Here is a 20,970-nt window from a genome sequence, read left to right as displayed (position 1 = left end):
CTCTTTCTCCCAGGGCAACACTCTAGCCACAGTGGGAGGGCAGCATGCCGGAAGGAGGAAGTGACGGGGAATGAAGAGAGGCGGCACTGACCAGCATCAGGGGCCACCCTCATTCAAACTCATCAAGTCTTATACTAACCTCAAGGAGAGACCGGGACAAAGGCAAGACCCTGAACCGCTTAGGGCTCCCTCCAGGCCTGAGGACGCCTCAGCGAAACAAGGCCCAGGCACTGCCAGCGCGTATTGTTTTTCCTCCCCGGTTCCCAGTCTGAAGTTCTAGTGTAATAATACAACTACTAAGGGGGCTGTAACTTTTTAATGGTGATTAAGGAGGTCGTATCTTCATATGACAGTTGACACAAGGAAAGAAAGAAAAAGGCCACCAATTAGGCTTTAATCAACTATGACGTAGTCTTATTTAATAATAAACAGAGGATTCCAAAGAAGGATCTCAGACAGAGTCACTACTGAAGGCTGATGTAAGAGGACAAACAGTCCTTTTAATTCTTGGGACAGCACATATCTTCAAGTGCCACTCAGTTACCTGATGCTTAGAATGTGCAAGTAACATGACTGATCCATGTTCAACTACTAGACAATCAGGCATGTGGATCCATTCTAGTTCTTAAATCTCAGCTTGTAGCTAATCTAGTGCCTACATCAAATCATCCCAAGTTTTTAATGAGAAGTCTGCAAAGTAATATACCCTTTACTCACTAGAAATAGGCAGCTGTGAAAAAAAGAGATAGGTAAAGAGAAGACAGAATTTTCAACCATCTAACTGAATATACTAAGATGAAAATGAAATTTAGAGTTATCACTCACCAGCATTTAAATGACATTCCTTAATCTGAAACTGAAGTTCATTTTCATTGGGAATATCCTTCCATGTTGCAAGGAAGACCTGGCGCTCTGTTTGGGGGAAGCAGAGATAAGGCTGGATGTGCACAGTCTGGCAAAAGTTTGACATTTAAGCCTTTGCACCGTTTCTCCTGTGGACTGCTGGCCCCAGCAGGACACCCAGCGGCAGCCTGCGACTGGAGCCAACGCTCAGCTCTGCACAAGTGCCGCCTTCCAGGCCAGTTAATCCCTCCTGAGTACTGAGATACACTGGGAAAGACTTTACATCTAGGGTTGTTTTGGCTCCATAGTTTTCCTATTTAGGTGACTTTGCGTAAGTCTTGTGAACTTTCTGATCCTTAATTTCATCATATATTATACCTGCCACACTACCCAAAGACTTATTGTAAGAATCAAACCAATAAAATGCCAATACAACTTAATATATATCAATATAAGCTAGTTTTATTAGCTGGTGGTTTCCTAAATAATGGAAAAGAGAAATATCAACCACCACATGGGGAGTACTAACAATTTATTATAAATTACTGATTTCGTATCTTGAGACAGCAAGAATTCAGGACAGGGCTAAGTGCTAAAACCTGCACGTATTATCTCAAGTCATTACAAAAAAAATATTTCTGCTTTGTAAACATGGAAACTGAAACTCAAAAAAATTAAGCATCTCGCTACAGTCACAAAGCTAACAAACAGCCAAGCTGAGATTCCAATCCATATCTACTTGTCACCAAGCCACTTACTCTCTGCTGTGGTGACTGGCTTATTCAGACAGTGGGCATTGTGATTTAAAGACCAACAGCACAGCAAGATCAACTGTGACTCAGGCGAATACATAATTAGCAGTTATCAGAGCTTTAGAATAGCCATCCCCCATTTTTTTAAACCTCAAAATAAATTGAACTTCTGGGGATATGCTCTACCTGATGTTCAGAGGAAGGGCAAAGGTATATTGGGCAGGACAGGAGGACATACTTACCCATTTTGCCATCTTCTACAAAAAGCACGTTGAGTGGGATGAGGCAGCTGAAGTAGAAGACATCAATATTGTTTTTCACAGCCACCTGCCAGGAAAGTAGGAAGGGAAAATTAGGACATCATAAGAAGGCAGGTAGGAGGGAAAGAACGGTTACTGTCTAGAAATATACTATCCAATTTCCTTATCAAGACACACCACCCCATATACTACAAAGCATGTCCCTACTTATTCCACTGTCAGAGCACCATCAACAACCTGCAACTCTGCCTCACTCCAGGAGGGATGAATTCAAGGCATAAATTCTATGTCTGTAATAATCTACTCGGTTATTTTAGTAGTAGCTGCTGCTATCACTTACTAAGTACCTGTACTAACAGGTATTTCTAGTCTTCATTATAACTCATTATATCCTCATTATAACTATCCCAAACAAAGTAATAACTGGTACTCCCCTCTCATTTTCCTGATGAAGAACTGAAAGATTAAGTAACATTCAGGGCCACATTGTAAGCACACAGAAAAACAGGATTCAAATGCAAATTTGACTCTACACTTTGACTTTTCTCTCTCCACAATAACTGGTGTCATAACGCCCTTACCTTTTTTCTGACGTGAGTTTTAAAGTGTTTTCTTTTATACACTCTTACTTCCTAAGTCATATGGCTAGAAAAGTTTGGGTCAAACACTTGTAAATCTGATGACTATAAGAAGGAAAAGCCTTTGAGTGAATGGAGAAATGAGTTTCATTCTCACAACACAAACTTCTGGATGTGCACAGGCTGTGATTCTACCGTGGCCTGCTCAATCCAGAGGAAGCAGTTTATATATTTTTTAAAAAGCTACAATAAGTATAATACTTGTGTTTAGGGGCAATTATTGTTGGTGTCTCCATTCAGAAACAGACTATGCTGAGGCAGATTATAAGAAGCAAATATGTATGAGGGGAGACATAGGAGAAAAACTGCTTGAAACCACGCTACCCACTGGTTTCTGTCACTTGTGACTTTCCTATCTATGCTCTTGGTGCCACAGAAAAATATTTCTCTGGGTGAGTTTTACAATCAGTAACCATGACTATTTCTCTTTTTAAAAATAAAGGTAAAAAGTGCTTATCTAGCCCCACCATTCTCCTCCCACCTTCTTGGGGGCAAATGTCTACACTTATCAACTCATCTTCCCCACCTTAAACAGTAACTTTATTTCATCCTCCATAATTTGGTTTGGGTGTATCTACTTGATATCTTTCTACTCCTTCCCAGAAGAATTTATAAAGTTACTTTCCTTGACACTTGGGCATTGAAGCTTTCAGTTACCAACCCCCAGGAGTTTCTAATGTCTATCACATAATCTGATGCCCAAAATGCTGAGACAGCAGGAGTCCCCCAAAGCTTGAGTCCAGTGAATGCAAGCAGAGTAACTAACCTCAGGAAAGAGGGACCTTAGACATTCTTTAAGATGTACTACAGCATCACTTCAAAAGATCATACCAGCTGCAGGTCTCCAGGAAGGAGGTATTTTCTAATTCATCTGGCACTCAGCAGTTAAGAGAAGGGGAACTCTTTATTTCAAATAAGGGCACCAAGAAGACCTTGAGGGAGTGCCTGGCTCTGAAAAGGGCATTCAGAAGTACAAACTGGAGGAGGTGCAAGTGGGCTCATGTGGGTTATATGTCCTCCAGGAGATAATAGTAATGGCTCTTAACCAAAGACTTATATTAGAATCATCTAGAGAGATTTTTCAAAACAGAATCTGACTCCATCCTGTATTTAAAAAACAAACAAATAAACCAACGCCTAAATCTGGGACCTGGCACACCTATTTTTTGAAAAAGTTTCTAAGAAGATCAACTAGACAAGTAATTAATTTAGAACAATGTTACCTAGGAAGTACGCTTGGGCTTATAAATAGCCTGTGCTTCTCACGGAATTCGTAAACCAACTGGAGCCCTTTAACCATGGAAAAGATGTGAAAAGCTCTTCTAGGTCAGCAGTGCTAAACCATGCTGCCCTGAGGACTCTTTTGACAAACACATGAAAGTCAGGGACCTTCTTTTTGCAAACTGTACATGCAATGTTCCCACCAAAACTTCAGGGGTTTCAGGAGACCCTAAAACCTATTCCTGGGTTTCTGCTTTAGATAAGTTCTCTGAGAAGCTGGCACACCCAAATTGGCAGCAGCAGACACAGTGGTTCTGAACATGGACTCAGGGACCAGACCAGACCACCTGACCAACAGAGTCAAACTCGGACTCTGTTCCTTACTAGCTGTGTGACGTGAGGCAGGAGTAATCAGCTCAGTCTCTTGCCTAAAGAATGGAGATAACCACAACACTAAACGCATGGGGTTGTAATGAGGCAAGTTAATATTTGCAAAGCACTTAGAATGGTGACTGACTTCAGTTAAGTACTGTTAACAAAGGTTTCCTAAAGAAAAGTTCCCTCTTCTTTCACCATTTTCTGCTGTACACTTATTCAAGAATTTTTCATAATTAAGGATAACCATATTAGACGTATCTGAAATCTTACAGATGCTCAAATGTAGTATTACAACTATGCTGGTGAGAGACATCAGGAGAGATTTTTTAAGAAAGGCTTACTGGGAAACTGTTAGTTTAATGATTCCTCCTGCGACTGTGCTCCTGGTCAAACATCATCTCCTTATAGGATCAACTGCACACAGCACTCCTTGGAAGAAGTGGTTCACCTCTATTACATTAGCTCTTCAAAATCTGCATTTTGCTGCTCTCAAACTTTTACTCTTTTGTAGAGTAAAACGTAGCCTGTAAAATGCAGGCTAGAACTGCATTTATTTCAAATGTATATGGTTCCCTTGGACGTGGTCCCTGTCTATCTCTCTAGTCCATTTCCTTAACATCAAGCCTATCAAAGCAGATTCCTGCTCTCCAAACATTAATGTTGTTCTTTCTGCATAGTATGTTCTTTTCCTAAAGCTTCATCTGTCTGGAAAATATCTATGTAATCTGAAGATTTAGTTCAAACTTGACAAGGATTTCTCAGGAAGGTTCTAACTCCTCTCCATTGCACCCACACCATGCACTTCCACCATAGCATAAACAGGCATTTATCTCTGCCTCCCCCACAACACAACGGTCTCTCGCCCATGCAGGGGCTCTCATCTTCACTCACATCCCAGTGACTCAATAAGAAAGGGAAGAAGCTGAGCAAATGGAATGAAACATTGGTTTCTCAACCTTTTTTTTCTCCCTAAACCTCCCTATCACTCATAGGCAAAACATAATTTCACCACTAACACAGCTCATTAGGCATATGGATACATGACAGGGCAGGGATGGGGCAACAGGATGACATGTGGGTTCACCTGGTTTCAAATCACTGAGCTAGATGTGGAGGAAGAATAAAATAGGTAGTAGATCACAACCCAAAGAATACGAGAATCTCTAAGAATATGCCAATAACTCTTCGGGAGTCCAGGCCAAAAAAAGAATCAAGGAAAACACAGTATGAAGCCAGTTCAATTTTAGCCAGGCGGCTACTCTGAAATAGAACTGAGTAAACCTTATAGTATGATATTGATTGCTTCAGATGGAGAAAGGGGAGTTCTTTGTTTTCTTATTTTGAAATTCACTATCCTAAGAGGTACAGAGCAGAAAGACATAACCCACACCAGTTGGAGAAGCACCTTCTAAGAGCTTTCACAGTGGTATTTAGCCTGCCTGTAGCAAATCAATTACCACATACATATCCAACTGCCTACTTAGTATCTTCACCTGGAATAACAAATGGATACCTCAAAACGAACATGTCCAAAACCAAATTCTTGATCTCCTCCTCTCCCCATCCCTAAATGGAACCTCCTGCTGACTTTCCAAACCCAGTAAACGAAATACTGCAAAGCTCTCTATGGTGTCTCTGCTTCTGCACTCGTCTTTTCCACCTCTAACACCTAACTTCTCAGCCTCCTGTCAACATAGCATCAGAGTGATCTTAAAATGTATCAGTTCATAGATATCTCCGTGCTTGAGCCTCCAATGATTTCCCAAAGTTATAACTGACTCCGGTCAGATGCCTGTTAGCTCTCTGCTGTCATATGCTGGAGCCAGCTGCTGTGCCTTGCACACACCAGGCGTGCCCCTGTCTCATAACCTTTTGCTGTTTCCTCTGTCCAAAATCCTCTTCCACCAGAAATCTGCAAGGTTTATTCTGGCCTCCGTTAGGTCTTTGCTTTAATCAAGCATTATCTTCTCATGTAGGTCTTCCATGACCAACGTATTTATGAAATCATACCGCCCAATCTCTATCTCCAGGACTCCCGAGCTCGGGCTCTGCTTTTTCTCCCATTGCTCTTATCTGACACACATTTTCCTGATTGGTTGGTGCACTGCCTGAACCTGTGCCACATAATGCACCTCCAGGAAAAGGCAAGCTCCACACGGTCGGGGATTTTTGTCTGTTGTTTACTACTCGATCCTCAGTTTCTGAAACAGTGACTGGCACAGAGTAGGCTCAGTAAGAATAATGACTGTAAAATATATGACTCTAAGTTCCTGACAGCCACTGGGCTTAGATAAGACATGAACTTGGAATAAGTTTCCAAAAGGACAGTACTTCTCAAGGTTTTCCCAGTGTACTTCCTTTAACAGAGGAAGAAAGAATGGACATATACACTGGGGTGGAGGTAGGGGTAAGGATCAGGATTAGGGGTAAAGTATGAAGTAGCCCATAAGAACAAAATTTCTTTGAACTTCTGTGCTATTCCATAATGAACCCAAGTGTTTTAATATGAAATGTGTTTTTTCATTTACCTTTAAACAAAACTGATGCTCCAGGAGAATATACCATGTGTATTCTTCAGCCTCAAGTACTTCCTAACAAGGTGGTTTTATTTTATTTTTACAAGGTGGTTTTAAATACTGTGGGTCACGGCCAATTGGTGGTTCTTAAAATTTGTTTAATGGGATGTAACTGGCATAAAATAATATAATAGAAGGGACTTCCCTTGAGGTCCAGTGGTTAAGACTCATGCTTCCACTTCAGAGGACACGAGTTCGATTCCTGGTCAAGGAAATTCCGCACAGTGTGGCCAAATAAGTAATAGAATAGAAAATGTCATAGTGTATCTCACTACGAATAAGTAATGGTTCCTGAAACTGTTTCAGTTTTATGTACTGTATGTGTGAATACACTATGCAAAATATACCTCCTTATGTAAGCTGCAGCCAAAAACTATAAAAGCCCTAAATACTCACTTACCAAATTATAAAGCAAGTAGTGAGGAACTGGGCTCAGTGAGCTTAGGAACAGGGTGCGCACCTCAGTTTCTGCTCTGAGGAAGCCTAAAGCAGATCCCAGATGGTACCAAGAACCAAATTACCTAATCCTGTGTTCCTCCGGTCTGCCACGAGCAACATGGGGACACAGTAATATTAACTTGCTTCTCGGGGACATCAATAGGGAGAGCAAAAAGAAATGATTATGAGGCACTTGGAAAACACAAAAGCGGGCTAGAAATGCTTAATAATAATAATGAGTTTTACAAGTTACTTTCAGTGGCTGCTGGGGAAAGAGCAGCTTGTCAGCTTCAGCCTGTAACCAGCAATTAGTTTCTCTCCATAGTACAGAAAGCCTGCTGCAGGCGCTGCAGCCCCTTTCTGGCAGCACAGCTGGAGACGAGCAGGCTGAATTAACATTCCAACCTTGTTCCAGTGCGCTCAAAAGTACTATAAAAAGGTACAAGGTGAACTCGGTCTGAACTCTGGCAAATGTGGTCTCTCTCTACACCTCTCCCCACAGATCACCACGGGAGGCACTGCCACAAGAAAATTCAAGGCAAGCGGTACACAGCTCACCTTTGAGAGCATTACCATCTACTCTTCCGTGACGTCACTTGTGACCTTTCCCAGTCTTTGAGCAGCTTTTCCCCCCTGTTTTCCTCCTCTCTATTTAGCTTTGGGAAAGATTATTTGCAGGCTGGTCCAACCGAGGACCAGGCAGTGACGCCAACCATCACCAGTTGTCTGAGGAATGATGATTCAGATGTGTTTTAAGCACCACACTATATAGTCAACAGAACCTAGAGGAATGGCTCTGAGTGACAGGTTTTTAATGATACTGCCTCCAACTGTGTGATATGTCATCTGAGACTCAAGCAGAAGAGGCTCTCTGCTAGCTGCTGGAGTTAAACCCACCTGCAGTGCTGCATTCCCAGTCAATGTGAAAAAATATCTACCATTTTTAGTTTAAATATGGTTTTCTACTTCAAACCCTATTGACCAATAAACTACCTGAGACCTCTCAGAGACATCCTGACAAAACAGGTCTTATCTATAATATTTGACAGTGTCTGAACAGAGTTAAAAATATAGCAGGAATAGGCATGCAACTCACCATGCATGTGTGCTAAGTCACTTCACTTGTGATCAACTCTTTGTGACCTTATGGACTGTGGCCCTCCTGGTTCCTCTGCCTGAGGGGATTCTCCAGGCAAGAATACTGGAGTGGGTTGCCATACCCTTCTCCAGGGGCTCTTCCCAACCCAGGGACTGAACCCGCCATCTTGTATGTCCCCTGCACTGCAGGTGGATTCTTTACCACTAGTGCCACCATCCACCATAGAAAATATCAATTTACTTTCTTCCAATGCTAATTACATTTTAACCTGAAGAAGCATCTTTGGTTTACTTCCAAGGCTAAGATTCAATCAAAAACCCTCTATTTTTTTTCCTAGTGCACCCAATAGACCAGAGGGATTGTATGGCAGTTGAACAGCCCTCAAAGAGTCCCTGTCTGCTGTTTATGATAGATAAAAGCCATACTTGTTTACTTTCACTGTTAAGAGTATGTGGCCAGTAAAGTCCTTTACAGGGAAGATTTGACAGGTTCCACTCGTCCCAATAAAAGCAGTAGCTTCAAATCCCTAATTTCTTGGGCAGCAACTTGCACTTCAGCATTTGATATTTCCAAGGTCAATTAATGTCTATCTGTACTTTACAGAATAGAGGCTTTTCAGAATAGAAAGGAAAGCTCCAAAGAGACCCCTAGATGATCTCTTAAACTATAAATTTTCTAGTGGTACTTGTAAGTATTGGGTTTTAGAATGGCAATGAGAACCTAAGAAACAAGCTCTCTTAATGAGTCTTGTTTTTGAAAGGTGCTGCAGCTGTTGCTGCTAAGTCATTTCAGTCATGTCCGACTCTGTGTGACCCCACAGACGGCAGCCCACCAGGCTCCTCCGTCCCTGGGATTCTCCAGGCAAGAATACTGGAGTGGGTTGCCATTTCCTTCTCCAATGCATGCATGATAAGTCGCTTCAGTAATGCCCGACTCTGTGCGACCCCATGGAGAGCAGCCCACCAGGCTCCTCTGTCCACGGGACTCTCCAGGCAAGAATACTGGAGTGCGCTGCCATTTTCTTCTCCTTTTGAAAGGGAGGAGAAACCAAAATCTATTAAAGTTGATGTAGCTCTGACTCCTCCTGGAGTCCCCATTCTGTCATGCGATCTGCTTAATCTCAGTCTCAGAAACCTCCCACATAGTTTACACCATGAACTGGGATGTAGGCAGATTAAATCACCAGAACACCAAAGAGAAGATGAAGATGTAAAGAGATATAGACAGACATAGTTTAGAAGACTCTCGGATTAAACCGTTAAAAAACTGGGCTTCCCTGGTGGTTCAGTGGTAAAGAATCGACCTGCCAATGCAGGAGACATGGGTTCCCCTGGTTCAGAAAGATCCCACATGCTATGGAGCAAGTAAGCCACATCTATTGAGTCCAAGCTCTAGAGCCTGGGAACTGCAACGGCTGAGCCCACATGCTGCAGCTAGTGAAGCCGGTGTGCCCTGGAGTCCGTGCTCCACAAGACACCGCAATGAGAAGCCCGTGCATGGCAACAAAGAGTAGCCCCTGCTTGCCACAAGCCTGTGCAAAGCAATGAAGACCCAGTACAGCTGAAAATAAATAAATAAACAACATATATTTAAAAAAGCAAACAAAAAGCTGTTAAAAGCCTCTGATTTAGACAGGAGTAAATCAGAATGATGGTCTCCAAAAGCTGTATACACTAGAAGAACCCCAAAGCACAGTAGGGTTGGAACTACTGGAATCAAATCTTACAATTCTCTGCAACTTAAGTTAAGACTCTCAAGTACTGCTTAAAAAAAAAAAAAAAAAAAAGCATTCCTGTCTCCTTCAAAGCCATTTGGAAAAAAGTAGAAAGGTCACAATTTTCATGAAAGACTGCCTCTGTGGAGGGACTCTTTCACGAAGCTTTGGAATGTGGAGGGACTCTTTCAAGAAGCTTCTTTTCAAACTCCACCCAAAGCTACCAGCTGAACCAGAGTCAGGTTGAACTCAAACCCTTCAACTCTCAGGACAACTTCCAGTGCCAGCATGTGACACCTCATCCATCCCAAAGTGAATTTCAGTTTAGATTTCCAATCTTTATACTGCTTACCTCTGGACTGGAAAACAACCACACCCATTCCCCAAAAAGCAAATTCTTCTGATACCACATGCAGAAAAATCTGGAATTGGGAAGTGCCAGACCATTACCTTTAAAATTTTTTTCCCTTTTAAAGGCCAAAGTTAGACTGCTTTGAATGTTATTTGAAAATAACTATTTTCTGAAAGCAAAGAATGAGCGATGAGATTCATCCACGGGCCAATGACATCCCTCTTTGCCCTTCCTTTCAAAGTGTGCCTCCTTATCACTTTACTTCCATCCAAATTAGGAAACAGATAGGCTTCTTTCTGGTCTCCCAGAAAAAAAGGTTTGCTCAGCTCCATTTCCTGTCAGATATCTGAACGATTCTGCTTTTCCCTGGGGCTCTGAGACACTTACAGAGCATCCTTGAGTTTCCAAAGTTATTCTGAGAATATTACACAAATAATTTGATGGTATTAGGACAATGGTTTAATAGTTGTGTGGTGACAGTTTGTTTTTATTTTGAAGTGGCACAAAAACATAGGTTAGTAACAGAAAAAGTTCCCTAAACATTACAACAGTCACATGTTATATTATCCTGATTATCACCAGTCTTGGAAATAAGGTCCATTAATGTGCTGTGATCTTGCCTTTAGAAATATCAATGAACAGAGTAAAGAAAGCAGTAGCTTCTAATGTTTCTCTGCCCACTTGAGAGAAAAATGAATTCGCGACTGTAGCCTTCAGATTAAGCCAGGACCTGACCCATCCAGATGAAAGGGTATTAAAGGGGCAGTGGGCAGACTGCAAGGCCACTGAGAAACAAGAGGCAGAGTGTGTCTAGGGATACCGTTTGCTATGATGAGGAGATGGCCTTGCTAAGTCTGGTTCAAGAACTGGAGGCACCAGATACTTGTAAACACTTTCTTAAATGAAAGCAAAAAGATTCATTCAACAACAAATATTTATTAAATACTCATTGTGTGCCAGGCATTGTTCCAGGCACTGGGGGGATAAGTCAGTGAAGGGGGGAAAAAAAAAAAACTAAGACAAAAATGGTTGCCCTTTTGAAGTCTGTGTTCCAATCGGGAGGTGGTGGGTGGGGGTGGGTGGGAGGGGGAGAGGCGAAAATGAATTAAGTACAATAAATAGTACTTAAAATGGATAAGTGCTCTGGGGGTGGGGAGAGAACAAGGGTAAAGGGGATCAAGAATACTGGGAGTAGAGTGAGGTGGCCTTATCAGAAAGGCCCTATTTTACCAAAGGCCTGAAGGAAGCAATGAGTCATGCAGATATGGCAACTAGAAGAAGGAACATCCCACACGTGGGAAACAGCCAATTCCAAGGCCTCCAGGTGGCAGCATACCAGTCAGTCTGAGGATCCAGGAGGAAGCCAGTGTGGCTAAGTGGAGCGAGGGGAGGAGTAGCAGATGAAGTCAATGAGGTAGAGGGGAGGTGGAAGACGTGGCTGGATAAGACAGGGACTTGGAGACCACTGTTAGGACTTGGAATTTTCTGCTTGGAAAGAATACCAATGCAAGCTCATCTACACTAGTGATGTAAACATGTGTCTAACAGGGCGCTGGTACAGCAAGAATTAAGCAACCGTTACAACTGTGCTGGGACCTGTGGAGACGGTCACTGGCAGCTGCGTGCCTCATAGGGACCACGGGGTCAAGGGAAAAGGATGCTAAGATATACGGCATCTGTTCCTGCTCCAGGCATTATTAGTTTTACATGTTAAGCAAAATAAATCAGAAAACTCACAGCAAAGGTAATTTGATGTCTTTTCTGTCAATATAGAACCCACTTGCCATGCTATACTAATCAATTTGGTTACCACCCAGAAACCTTTATCACACGCTCCAGGTGTCCTCCTCCTCCAGCAGCCTTCAAAAGAATTACTCTCTACAGTTTCAGCTGCCAGAAACAGCCAAAAATATTTTCAGAGGCCTTTCAGTCTTTCTAACAGGTAAGTTCCCCAAACCCAAGGTCTTACCTTAAACAGGTTCTGCCCAGCCCACACAGACCCTAACCCTAAAAGCATGATCTCTTTTAGCCTTTATGAACAGCCCTGTGTACCTTGCTGTGACGGGCTGACGTGCCCATGACTGCAGCTGTGCCCATGACTACAGCTGTTGCACTGCTGAACACTATTTACCATTAAGCACCATGATCTGTTTGCTATGCAGGGCTTACTGTTAAAACTTTAAAATACATTTTGTACATACTGTACTGAACCACAAAATGGTGAAGAAAGGACTAATAAACTATCAGTTAAAAGTTATTAGATATTCCACACCCCAGTTGGTATGTTGCGGGACTGAAGACACAAAGAAAACTCTCAATCCTTTAGTAATGAGAGTGGATGAACATTATTTTATTTATTTTTAAATAAAAAGTTTTATTGGAGAAAAATAGAACCACCACGTACACAGGGAAAAGAGCACAAAAATTCAACTGATAAAGAACTGAAAGTCACAACTACCCAATGTTGTTTGTGATTACTTTTCAATTTCTTAAATGGCTTCCCTCAATTTTTTAAACAGTCTTGCCAATTTTTTTCAGCTGAAATAGCATCAAGTTTTCAAAAAATTAAGAGCCTCAGTGAAGGGACCAGCTTTTAAGATAACAAAGGTGACACCAAGAGTCTCCTAATAGGACCAATTCTACCCCAAAATTCCTGAAGCACATAACTACTGAGTCTGGTAGAAGAGTAGCTCAGAGACCATCAGGGATTGGTTAGAACACTGACTCAGACGGTCCAGTATGCAGAGAGGGCAAACAAAAAAGCTGCATTTCCCTGTCAGATGAGTTCACGTAAGAAAACCAAGGAGGTGCTAAGAAAATACAGGCAATGGCTGCTCAAAATAATTAAGAAGGCATTCTAAATACCACATATTATTAGACAACAGTGTGTAAAGTGATGCAATTAGAAAACTGGCAACTTAAAAAAAAATACGGTCACAGGTCTTTGAGAACTCAAGAAATCAATAACAAACACAAGAGCTGAAAGTCTTCTCAGCTGAGGGTTGAAAATGAAAGTGAAGTCGCTCAGCCATATCCAACTCTTTGCGACCCCGTGGACTGTAGCCCACCAGGCTCCTCCGTCCATGGGATTCTTCAGGCAAGAGTACTGGAGTGGGTTGTCATTTCCTTCTCCATGAACATTATTTAAAAATTCTGAGATGCAACTGATCTAGAATCTAATCTAGGTTCTAGCAAGTTAGACATCAAGAGGGTGCACAGGTGTGCCTATGTACTGCCTGCCCTATTATTTAACCTCAGCACAGACAAAAAGCAGGCACAGGGGGCTGTCAGATGACGGGGCACACGGGTAGGCCACTGTGCAGGCAGTCAGGTCACATACGGAAGGGGCAGAAACCACGGTCGGAAACACAGCATGAGCTTGAGCTATGGATGTGAGAAGTTCTGTGCTTTCATATTTGGAGTCTCTGCCTTCTAACTCCTTCAGTGGAATGTTGCCACTAAGCCCAAGACCAAATTCACACACTTTTCAAAACAATTAAATGATGTTTTCCTTTGTCTCCAGTGTAACTGAGTCTAAGCACATTTACTAGTGTCTCCACATTTTTTTTTCCATTAAAATTAGAATAATAAAACTGACATTTATTTGCAGAACACAAAAGTCCTTCCACAAACTCTGGCTCTCCTGAAGGAGAATAGAAGGGAAAATGAATTCAGACTGGGTATATTTTCATTATAGGTCCACCTGACTGATTTTCAGGCCTTGTGAGCCTTGATTCAGAGAGAAACTTATTGTATAAAACCTGATCTCAATACCATGAAATCTATGTATAACCTCACACCACAAAATTGTGAATAAAAGAAACTCTTTTCCAATCTCACTGAACATGAGGCCACAGCAAAGTATTAAGAGAGCTAAACATGAATGAGGGCAAGACATGGCTCTCAAGTGGGCTTCAATCCAGTTTAGGAAAAGCCCAGGGTGTCTCCTTTTAATTCAAACCTATAATGTCCCCTAAGGCTTTGTGTAAAAATTACGAGCCACAATGAGAACCTAAGGATTAGAAAGAGGTACCTACTTTTTATTCAGAATTTGAAGTCCTCTACTGCATAAATATCTATTTTCCAATCTTTTATCTGACTAGAAATACAAAACTAATTCAATTTTTATCAACTCTTGACTTACTAACATCATATAAAGATGGCTGAAATTTTAACAGACGAACACCCACAAATCACTTCTATTACTCTGCAGAACTATGTGAAATTTAGTATCATCTGGCCAAGCACGGGCTTCTATTACTTGGGTAATCATCTCATTGGCTCTTTTTAATGACAACTAGTTCTCAAGCTCGGGTGTTTTAAGAACTGAATTCTGGGTTTTAGGAACAACTGTCTCCTACCATTGAAGTCAGATTTATAATTTGCTAGACCATGTCAGCCTATCAGGATACAGGATTTTTATCTACTGCTTATGTGTGATTATTCAAGCAAGGCAGTTGCTACTGACAAACATATTCGTAGAAGAGGGTACCAGAAGCCAATAGTTGAGTTCCAGTTATAGGAAGACAAAAGGTGTTGTCTAGCAGAATCTTGATTATCTTGACAAAAAGGATAAGGAGGTTCTCTATAAGGACAACTGAGTGAAAAAGGAACATCTAGTATATAAGATACTCTACTCCTCAGATGAGATTAAAGGACACATTTATAGTACTGATGTGACATGAAAAATAAATCAAAATTGAAACAGCAATCATGAAAAGCAATTTTCTCTTTTCTCTTCTTTGGTGGTGAAATATTTTTATCTTTCATAACCATTTCCTACAGGTTGTTAATGGAATATTTCAGATTCTGTCCTGTCTACAGGGGTTATTTTCAGCACTGGATCTATCTGTGACCTGGGAATCTCTTATAGTTTTCCTAAGATCCACCACTTCAAGGACTCGTCTAGTCAAGCAGCATGTGGTCCCATAAAAGCAACCACAGTGTGCAGTCCTCAGCTGTGGATGCTGGAAGACCAAAGGAGGCTTTAATACTGAACTTGTTTGGCTTGCACAACAGTCAAGAAAAGTCAGTAAATGCCAAGCTGGTTTGCTTCCTTTGATGGAAGCTGCTTAAAAGGTCTTCCGTTTGGAAGCATTTACCAGTTTTTCTGGTACAATAGCTACAGCTGTGGGCCTTCTGAGTGTGAATGGACATATGTAAGACATGAAATATCAGGGACAGGCACCATCTGCAACGGATTGTCTCATAGGCTGGGACTGCAATGTGGGAGTAGCAAGGGACAGAATTTTCTCAGGGCCATACACTGCCAAAAAAAAATAAAACAAAACACCGCCCCCCCCCCAAAATCCTTTTGGTTAACAAAGATCTTAAAGACATGAATAAATGGGGTTGTAAGAGTGTGTCCTTTGCAGCTAGCATCCTTAGCACTTCCTGCCCTAATCATTCAAAGGTTAAATGAAGAGAGTTGATGACTCTTGCCTTGTTTTAGAAGGGACATTCAAATAAAAAACTGAGACATTATTTCTTTTCTGTAAATAATATCCATCCTCTTATTAAACAACACGTAAGTGGGGTTTAAAGAGGATACAGAGATAGATAATAAAAAACCATATACCTTTAGTGTATATACCTAAAGGATCAATTATTTATCTACAGGTTAACCTCTAACCACAAAGAAGTACAGAAGGAACGAAAGAAGGATTTTTATGAAGGTATCATGAGACTTTCAGGTAAAGACAGTAGATTTAAAATCACATTTAAATTTTCTTTCTCCTGGAAGAATTCGGCCATAATTAAAAGGAAAAAAGAATTAAGGATATAAGTTTACAAAGATGGGAAAGAAAAACACACAGTGGCAACAAAATCTTGGTAACTGTAAAACAAATGGTGTTAGCAATAACACTGCACAATTCTCAGTCTTGGGACTGGTAGCACCTCTGGAAGAGTATGAAGGGGAAATGATGGAGGGGACGTTAAAATAAAGAGGATGAAGAAACCGAGTCTGAGATCCCCACACTACCCTGCACTACCCCAGCCCTTCAATAAAACTAAAAGACTGATTCTTTCAGAGGAGACAAGATAGTACTTTGAAGGGAATGCTAGACATGGCTGAGGGGTGGTGGAGTAAGGGAACTTATGCATACTGAGTACTGAGACCCTCCAGTCCTCTTTCCCAGTTTAGCTCCCAGGAGGCTGGTAGAAAGCCTTTAAATTCTAAACGGGAGAGTCAAGGGTAATTTTTGGAAGAATTAAGCCAGCTCCCAAAAGAAAGACATGAAAGTACTGACACAGAAGATTCCAGATGAGTTCAGTGATGGGTGGGTGGAGGTCCTACCCTGTGTTTTACGGTTTAGAGGGCCACACTCTGACCTTTCTCTGGCCTCTTCAGAACCCTTCTACAGAAGAATCCATATGGCCAAAGAGACATGCCCAGGTAGGAAACATACAATTTCCTAACTAAAAAGCCCTAACACTGTTTCCAGGTCCTGTCTGAGATACTTCTACTGGTCACTTTTTCTGAGGGTCAGTAAACATATCCTCAGGCCCAAGAGATGGCCGAAGGGTGGAAGTGGAATAGAAGAAGAGAAGGCTGTGAAACACGGTTCTCCAGTTGTACTCCTGAGTGAATAGAGGTGGAATTTTAGCAAAGCACCAAATGGAAATCCTAGAATCAAAAAGTACAGTATCTGAAATGAAAGCTATACTGGACAGATAAACCAGAATGTTGTAGCCTATAAAAGAAAAGAGTCTGTACACTTGAAGACAGATCAATAGGAATTACCCATTCTGAAGAACAAAAGAAAACAAGAACAACTGAAAACCAGCCTTAGGGGCTGAGGGGACAATCCAGCAGTCACACGTGACAGTGGCGTGTGTACGCTCAGTCGTGTCTGACGCTTTGCAACCCCATGGATTGCAGCCTGTCAAACTCCTCGGTCCATGCAATTTTTCAGGCAAGAAATACTGCAGTGGGTTGCCATTTTCCTTCTCCAGGGGATTCGCCGACCCAGGGATCAAACCCACATCTCTACTGCTCCTGCACAGGCAGGTAGATTCTTTACCACTTGGGCCACCTTAGAAGTGGAATTCTGAAGGAAGGGGAGTGAGATACTGGGACTGAAAAAAAATTGAAGAAATAATTAAAAAAAAAACACAAAAATGACTTTCCTAAATTTGGGAGAAGCTATCAATTTACAGATCCAAGTTCAGTGAAGCTGAAGCCAAATAAATGTAATGAAAACACCAAGGTACATAACAGTCTTAAGCTGCTGAAAACCAAACCTAAAAATGAAGGAGCCCATAGATGAGCACTGCCCAACAGAACTTCCCATAATGACAGAAATGTTCTACTTCTGCACTGACCAATTCAGTAACCACCAGCCATGTGAACATTCGAATGTGGCTAATGCAACAGAGGAAATCAACTTTTTACTTTACTTGATTTTAATTAATTTCCATTTAGATAGCTGCATGTGGCTAAGGGTTATTTTATTGAACAGGGTAGTTAAGGAGCCTTATGAGGTATCAACCCACCATTAATATATGCACTTTACTGACTCAAACAAACAATAATAAATAAATAAAAATAAAATTTAAGACATGGTGATAATCAGAAACTTGAGCACTGACCGGATATCTGATGTTGAGGAATTCTTGTTAATTTTTTAATGAGCACAATAGTTACTGTGGTTATGTTTTTAAAAAGAAACCATCTGTTTTAAATATATACATTGAAATATTTACAGAGGAAATGATATCTCTAAGACTTGCTTCAAAATAATATAGGGCAGGGCTATGCACAGAGAGCACAGATGAAATGCTACTAACTCTGGATTGATTAATTATTGAAGCTGAGGGATGAGCACACGGGACTCATCACGTAATTGCTTACTTTTGTACAGTTAAAATTTTTTCATAAAAAGTTTTTAGAAAATAGAGCAAAAAGGACTTCCCTGGTGGTCCAGTGGTTAAGACTCTGCACATCCACTGCAGGGGGTACAGGTTCAATCCCTGGTCAGGGAACTAAGAGCCTGCATGTCACGTGGTTATGGCAAAAAAAAAAAAAGCAGAGCAGAAGGAGATGGAAAATAAGACAAAAAGCAGAAGACTGATCCAGGAAAGTCAGCACTCAAAGAGCAAGACTTCCAATAAGAGAGACAAAGAAAATGAAAGGAGATCTATAAAAAAGAAAAATTCCCAGAATTGAAGAAGTTTCTACATTGAAAGAGCACAATAAGGACCTATGCAATGGGTGAAAAGAGACACAAACCAAGGCATATCACTGTGAAGTTTCAGAAGAGGGAAAAACAAGGATTGTACAAGCTTTCATTCAGAGAGAACATGGCACAGAAAAGGATCAAGAATCAGAATGACTTCAGACTAGGAGGAAAACTATTTCTAATCTAGAAAAATATACAGAAACCAACATGTAAGTGTGAAGAAAAAAAAGTTCTAAAACATGTAAAGTCACTACCTGTTTAAAACTTTACCCTACACACCTATCTAATACTTTGGCCACCTGATTTGAAGAACTGACTTGTTGAAAAGACCCAGATGCTGGGAGACTGAAGGCGGGAGGACAAGCGGACAACAGAGGATGAGATGGCTGGATGGCATCACCAATGCAATGGACATGACTCTGAGTAAACTCTGGGAGTTGGTGATGGACAGGAAGGCCTGGCGTGTTGCAGTCCATGGGGTCGCAAAGAGTCAGACACGACTGCGCGGCTGAACTGAACTGAACACCTATTTTTAGGAAGCTACTGGAGTATGTTCATCAAAATGAAGGAGTAAATCAAGGAAAGAAAAATACAAGAGGAGACCCAACATACAAAACAGATGAAGAGAATGAATCCTCAAGGCTATGATGAAGGGAGTTCATAGAATGACAGTTTCAGGTGTGGAACAAAATCATTCCAGATTAAAGCAGTCAAACGGCTCCCAAAGAAGACTTTAAGAGTGAAATCGGTAGGACTATTTTGAAGAGTTTGATCTCACTGGAATTTGGGAATGAATGGCAGTTAACACAAAAAATTAAGCAAATAAAGAGACAAGTCTTAATGGGTAAATATCTAATTACTTATAAAAAGTTCTATGGAAAAAAAGAAATAACTTTTATGGAGAAAAATAATCACACTATATAGTTCAGCTCTGAGGAGTATATATAATCATAGTAACATGAAGAATGAATACTAATTAAAGCAAATCCTAAGACAGCCCTATCAGAAAAATATGAGGATTAGGAATATATACACAGATAATGGCTGGAAGTGGGAAGAGAAGGCTGGGGACTGGGTTTTTCTTAGCTAACTCTAGAACTAGCTAATTCTAAACTGTATATTCACAGACCTGATAAAATTAAAACTTCAAAGAAAGGAGTATCAACGTTCTCACAAAAAGTTCACAGCTTGGTGAAAAAGGAGGCCAAGCAAATGTGAGAACTCCATAGCATCCATACAAAGACTGGGATGAACATGTTATGTCATGATTCTATTGCACTTTTGAAAACAATGACGTGAAGAAGCAGTCACCTGCCAGGTGTCAAGTTTGAAGGAGTGTACTGGGAGAATGTTTCTAAGCAACTAACACAGATGAAATAGATGAAGTGAAAAAAAATATAAAAAAACAGATGAAGTGAAAAGGATATCAAAGTCAGAGAAAGCTCTTTTAGACAAAATTCATTTAGACATTTGTTAAGGTTTTTGTTTTATTTAAATAGAGAAAATAAATTCTCTTTTTTTAAAGGAATATAATATGTTAAACTCAAGAGAAGCTCCCGGGCGGGCAAGCTAAACTTTGCTTTGTGTAATATTTATAAGTTGGATTCACAAAGGCTTTTGATAACCAACATTATTAGTACAGCAGATTTTCTAGGTTCAAATTTCTACTAGGTATTTAATGCTCTAAGGTATAATCTATTTTACATTTTAAGAGAGAACAGTGTCTTTTTTCCAATAGTGGTTCAAAAAGACCATACGTCAATAAGTAGTTTGACAATGTTTTTATTATTTATTTTATTTTTTTCCTTTATTTTTATTAGTTGGAGGCTAATTACTTCACAACATTGCAGTGGGTTTTGTCATACATTGACATGAATCAGCCATGGAGTTAATAGTTTGACAATGTTTTTAATGAAAAGTTTTTGTAGTAAATGCTACATTACAGTTCTGGAGGTTAGTTTGGTTTGTCTGTCCTGTATATAGATACCAAATTAGCTGAAACAGCTAAAACTCACATTGCTTCCCAAATTTCATTTCCTATAAAACTCTTTCTTTTCTGATTTTATGGTCTGCAGTACTAGAAAAGTACTAATTTTTCCTGCATGAGCTCTTGAATTTAAACATATATATTCATAATGTTTAAATGCCAATCAATATTTACCTGGCTTTATCTGGATCTTTATGGTCAAAGCCTGTTTCAATAGGCTTAAGATCTGCGTTAAGATCTGACTCTTTTTATTCATACTGGGACAAGAGCAGAATAGAAGCTGAAAACTAAGGTAACCCAACATCTTCAGTTAATCATTAGTTTCACCTTCCACTAGCAGACATTAAATAGAACTGCTCTCAGGGGGGAAAAACTTCATCTCTTTCCAAGTTTTTGCTTATCTTCTCCATTGGGCAAAGCCAGTTAAATAAGAAAATAGCCATAATTATGACATCCTTGAAAGGAAAGAATCCATGGGAAAGCATGTAGAATCAGTAGTTGACTATAGATGGAAAATTTGTTTTCTCTA

The 20,970-nt window shown here is 40.6% G+C and overlaps 1 protein-coding gene and 1 non-coding gene across 4 annotated transcripts in view; one reads left to right on the top strand and one right to left on the bottom strand.

Moving 5' to 3' along the window:
• Positions 1-20,970, bottom strand: part of AP2B1 (adaptor related protein complex 2 subunit beta 1) — a 110,299-nt gene that overhangs the window by 14,956 nt on the left and 74,373 nt on the right. For all 3 annotated transcript variants that reach the window (XM_065908707.1, XM_065908709.1, XM_065908708.1), the window contains 2 exons: positions 1,838-1,922; positions 826-912 (listed from right to left, as the gene is read on the bottom strand). In XM_065908707.1, coding sequence (XP_065764779.1) covers positions 826-912; positions 1,838-1,922 — 172 coding nt within the window. The remainder of the gene's footprint in view (positions 1-825; positions 913-1,837; positions 1,923-20,970) is intronic.
• TRNAG-UCC (transfer RNA glycine (anticodon UCC)) lies at positions 18,185-18,257 on the top strand. Its single transcript has one exon. It is a non-coding gene; the product is annotated as a tRNA-Gly (tRNA).

This window comes from Muntiacus reevesi, chromosome 18 (assembly GCF_963930625.1).
Source record: "Muntiacus reevesi chromosome 18, mMunRee1.1, whole genome shotgun sequence".
Taxonomy (NCBI): domain Eukaryota; kingdom Metazoa; phylum Chordata; class Mammalia; order Artiodactyla; family Cervidae; genus Muntiacus; species Muntiacus reevesi.
Note: the sequence above shows the minus strand (reverse complement) of the source record. Positions and strands in the feature narration are given on the sequence as shown.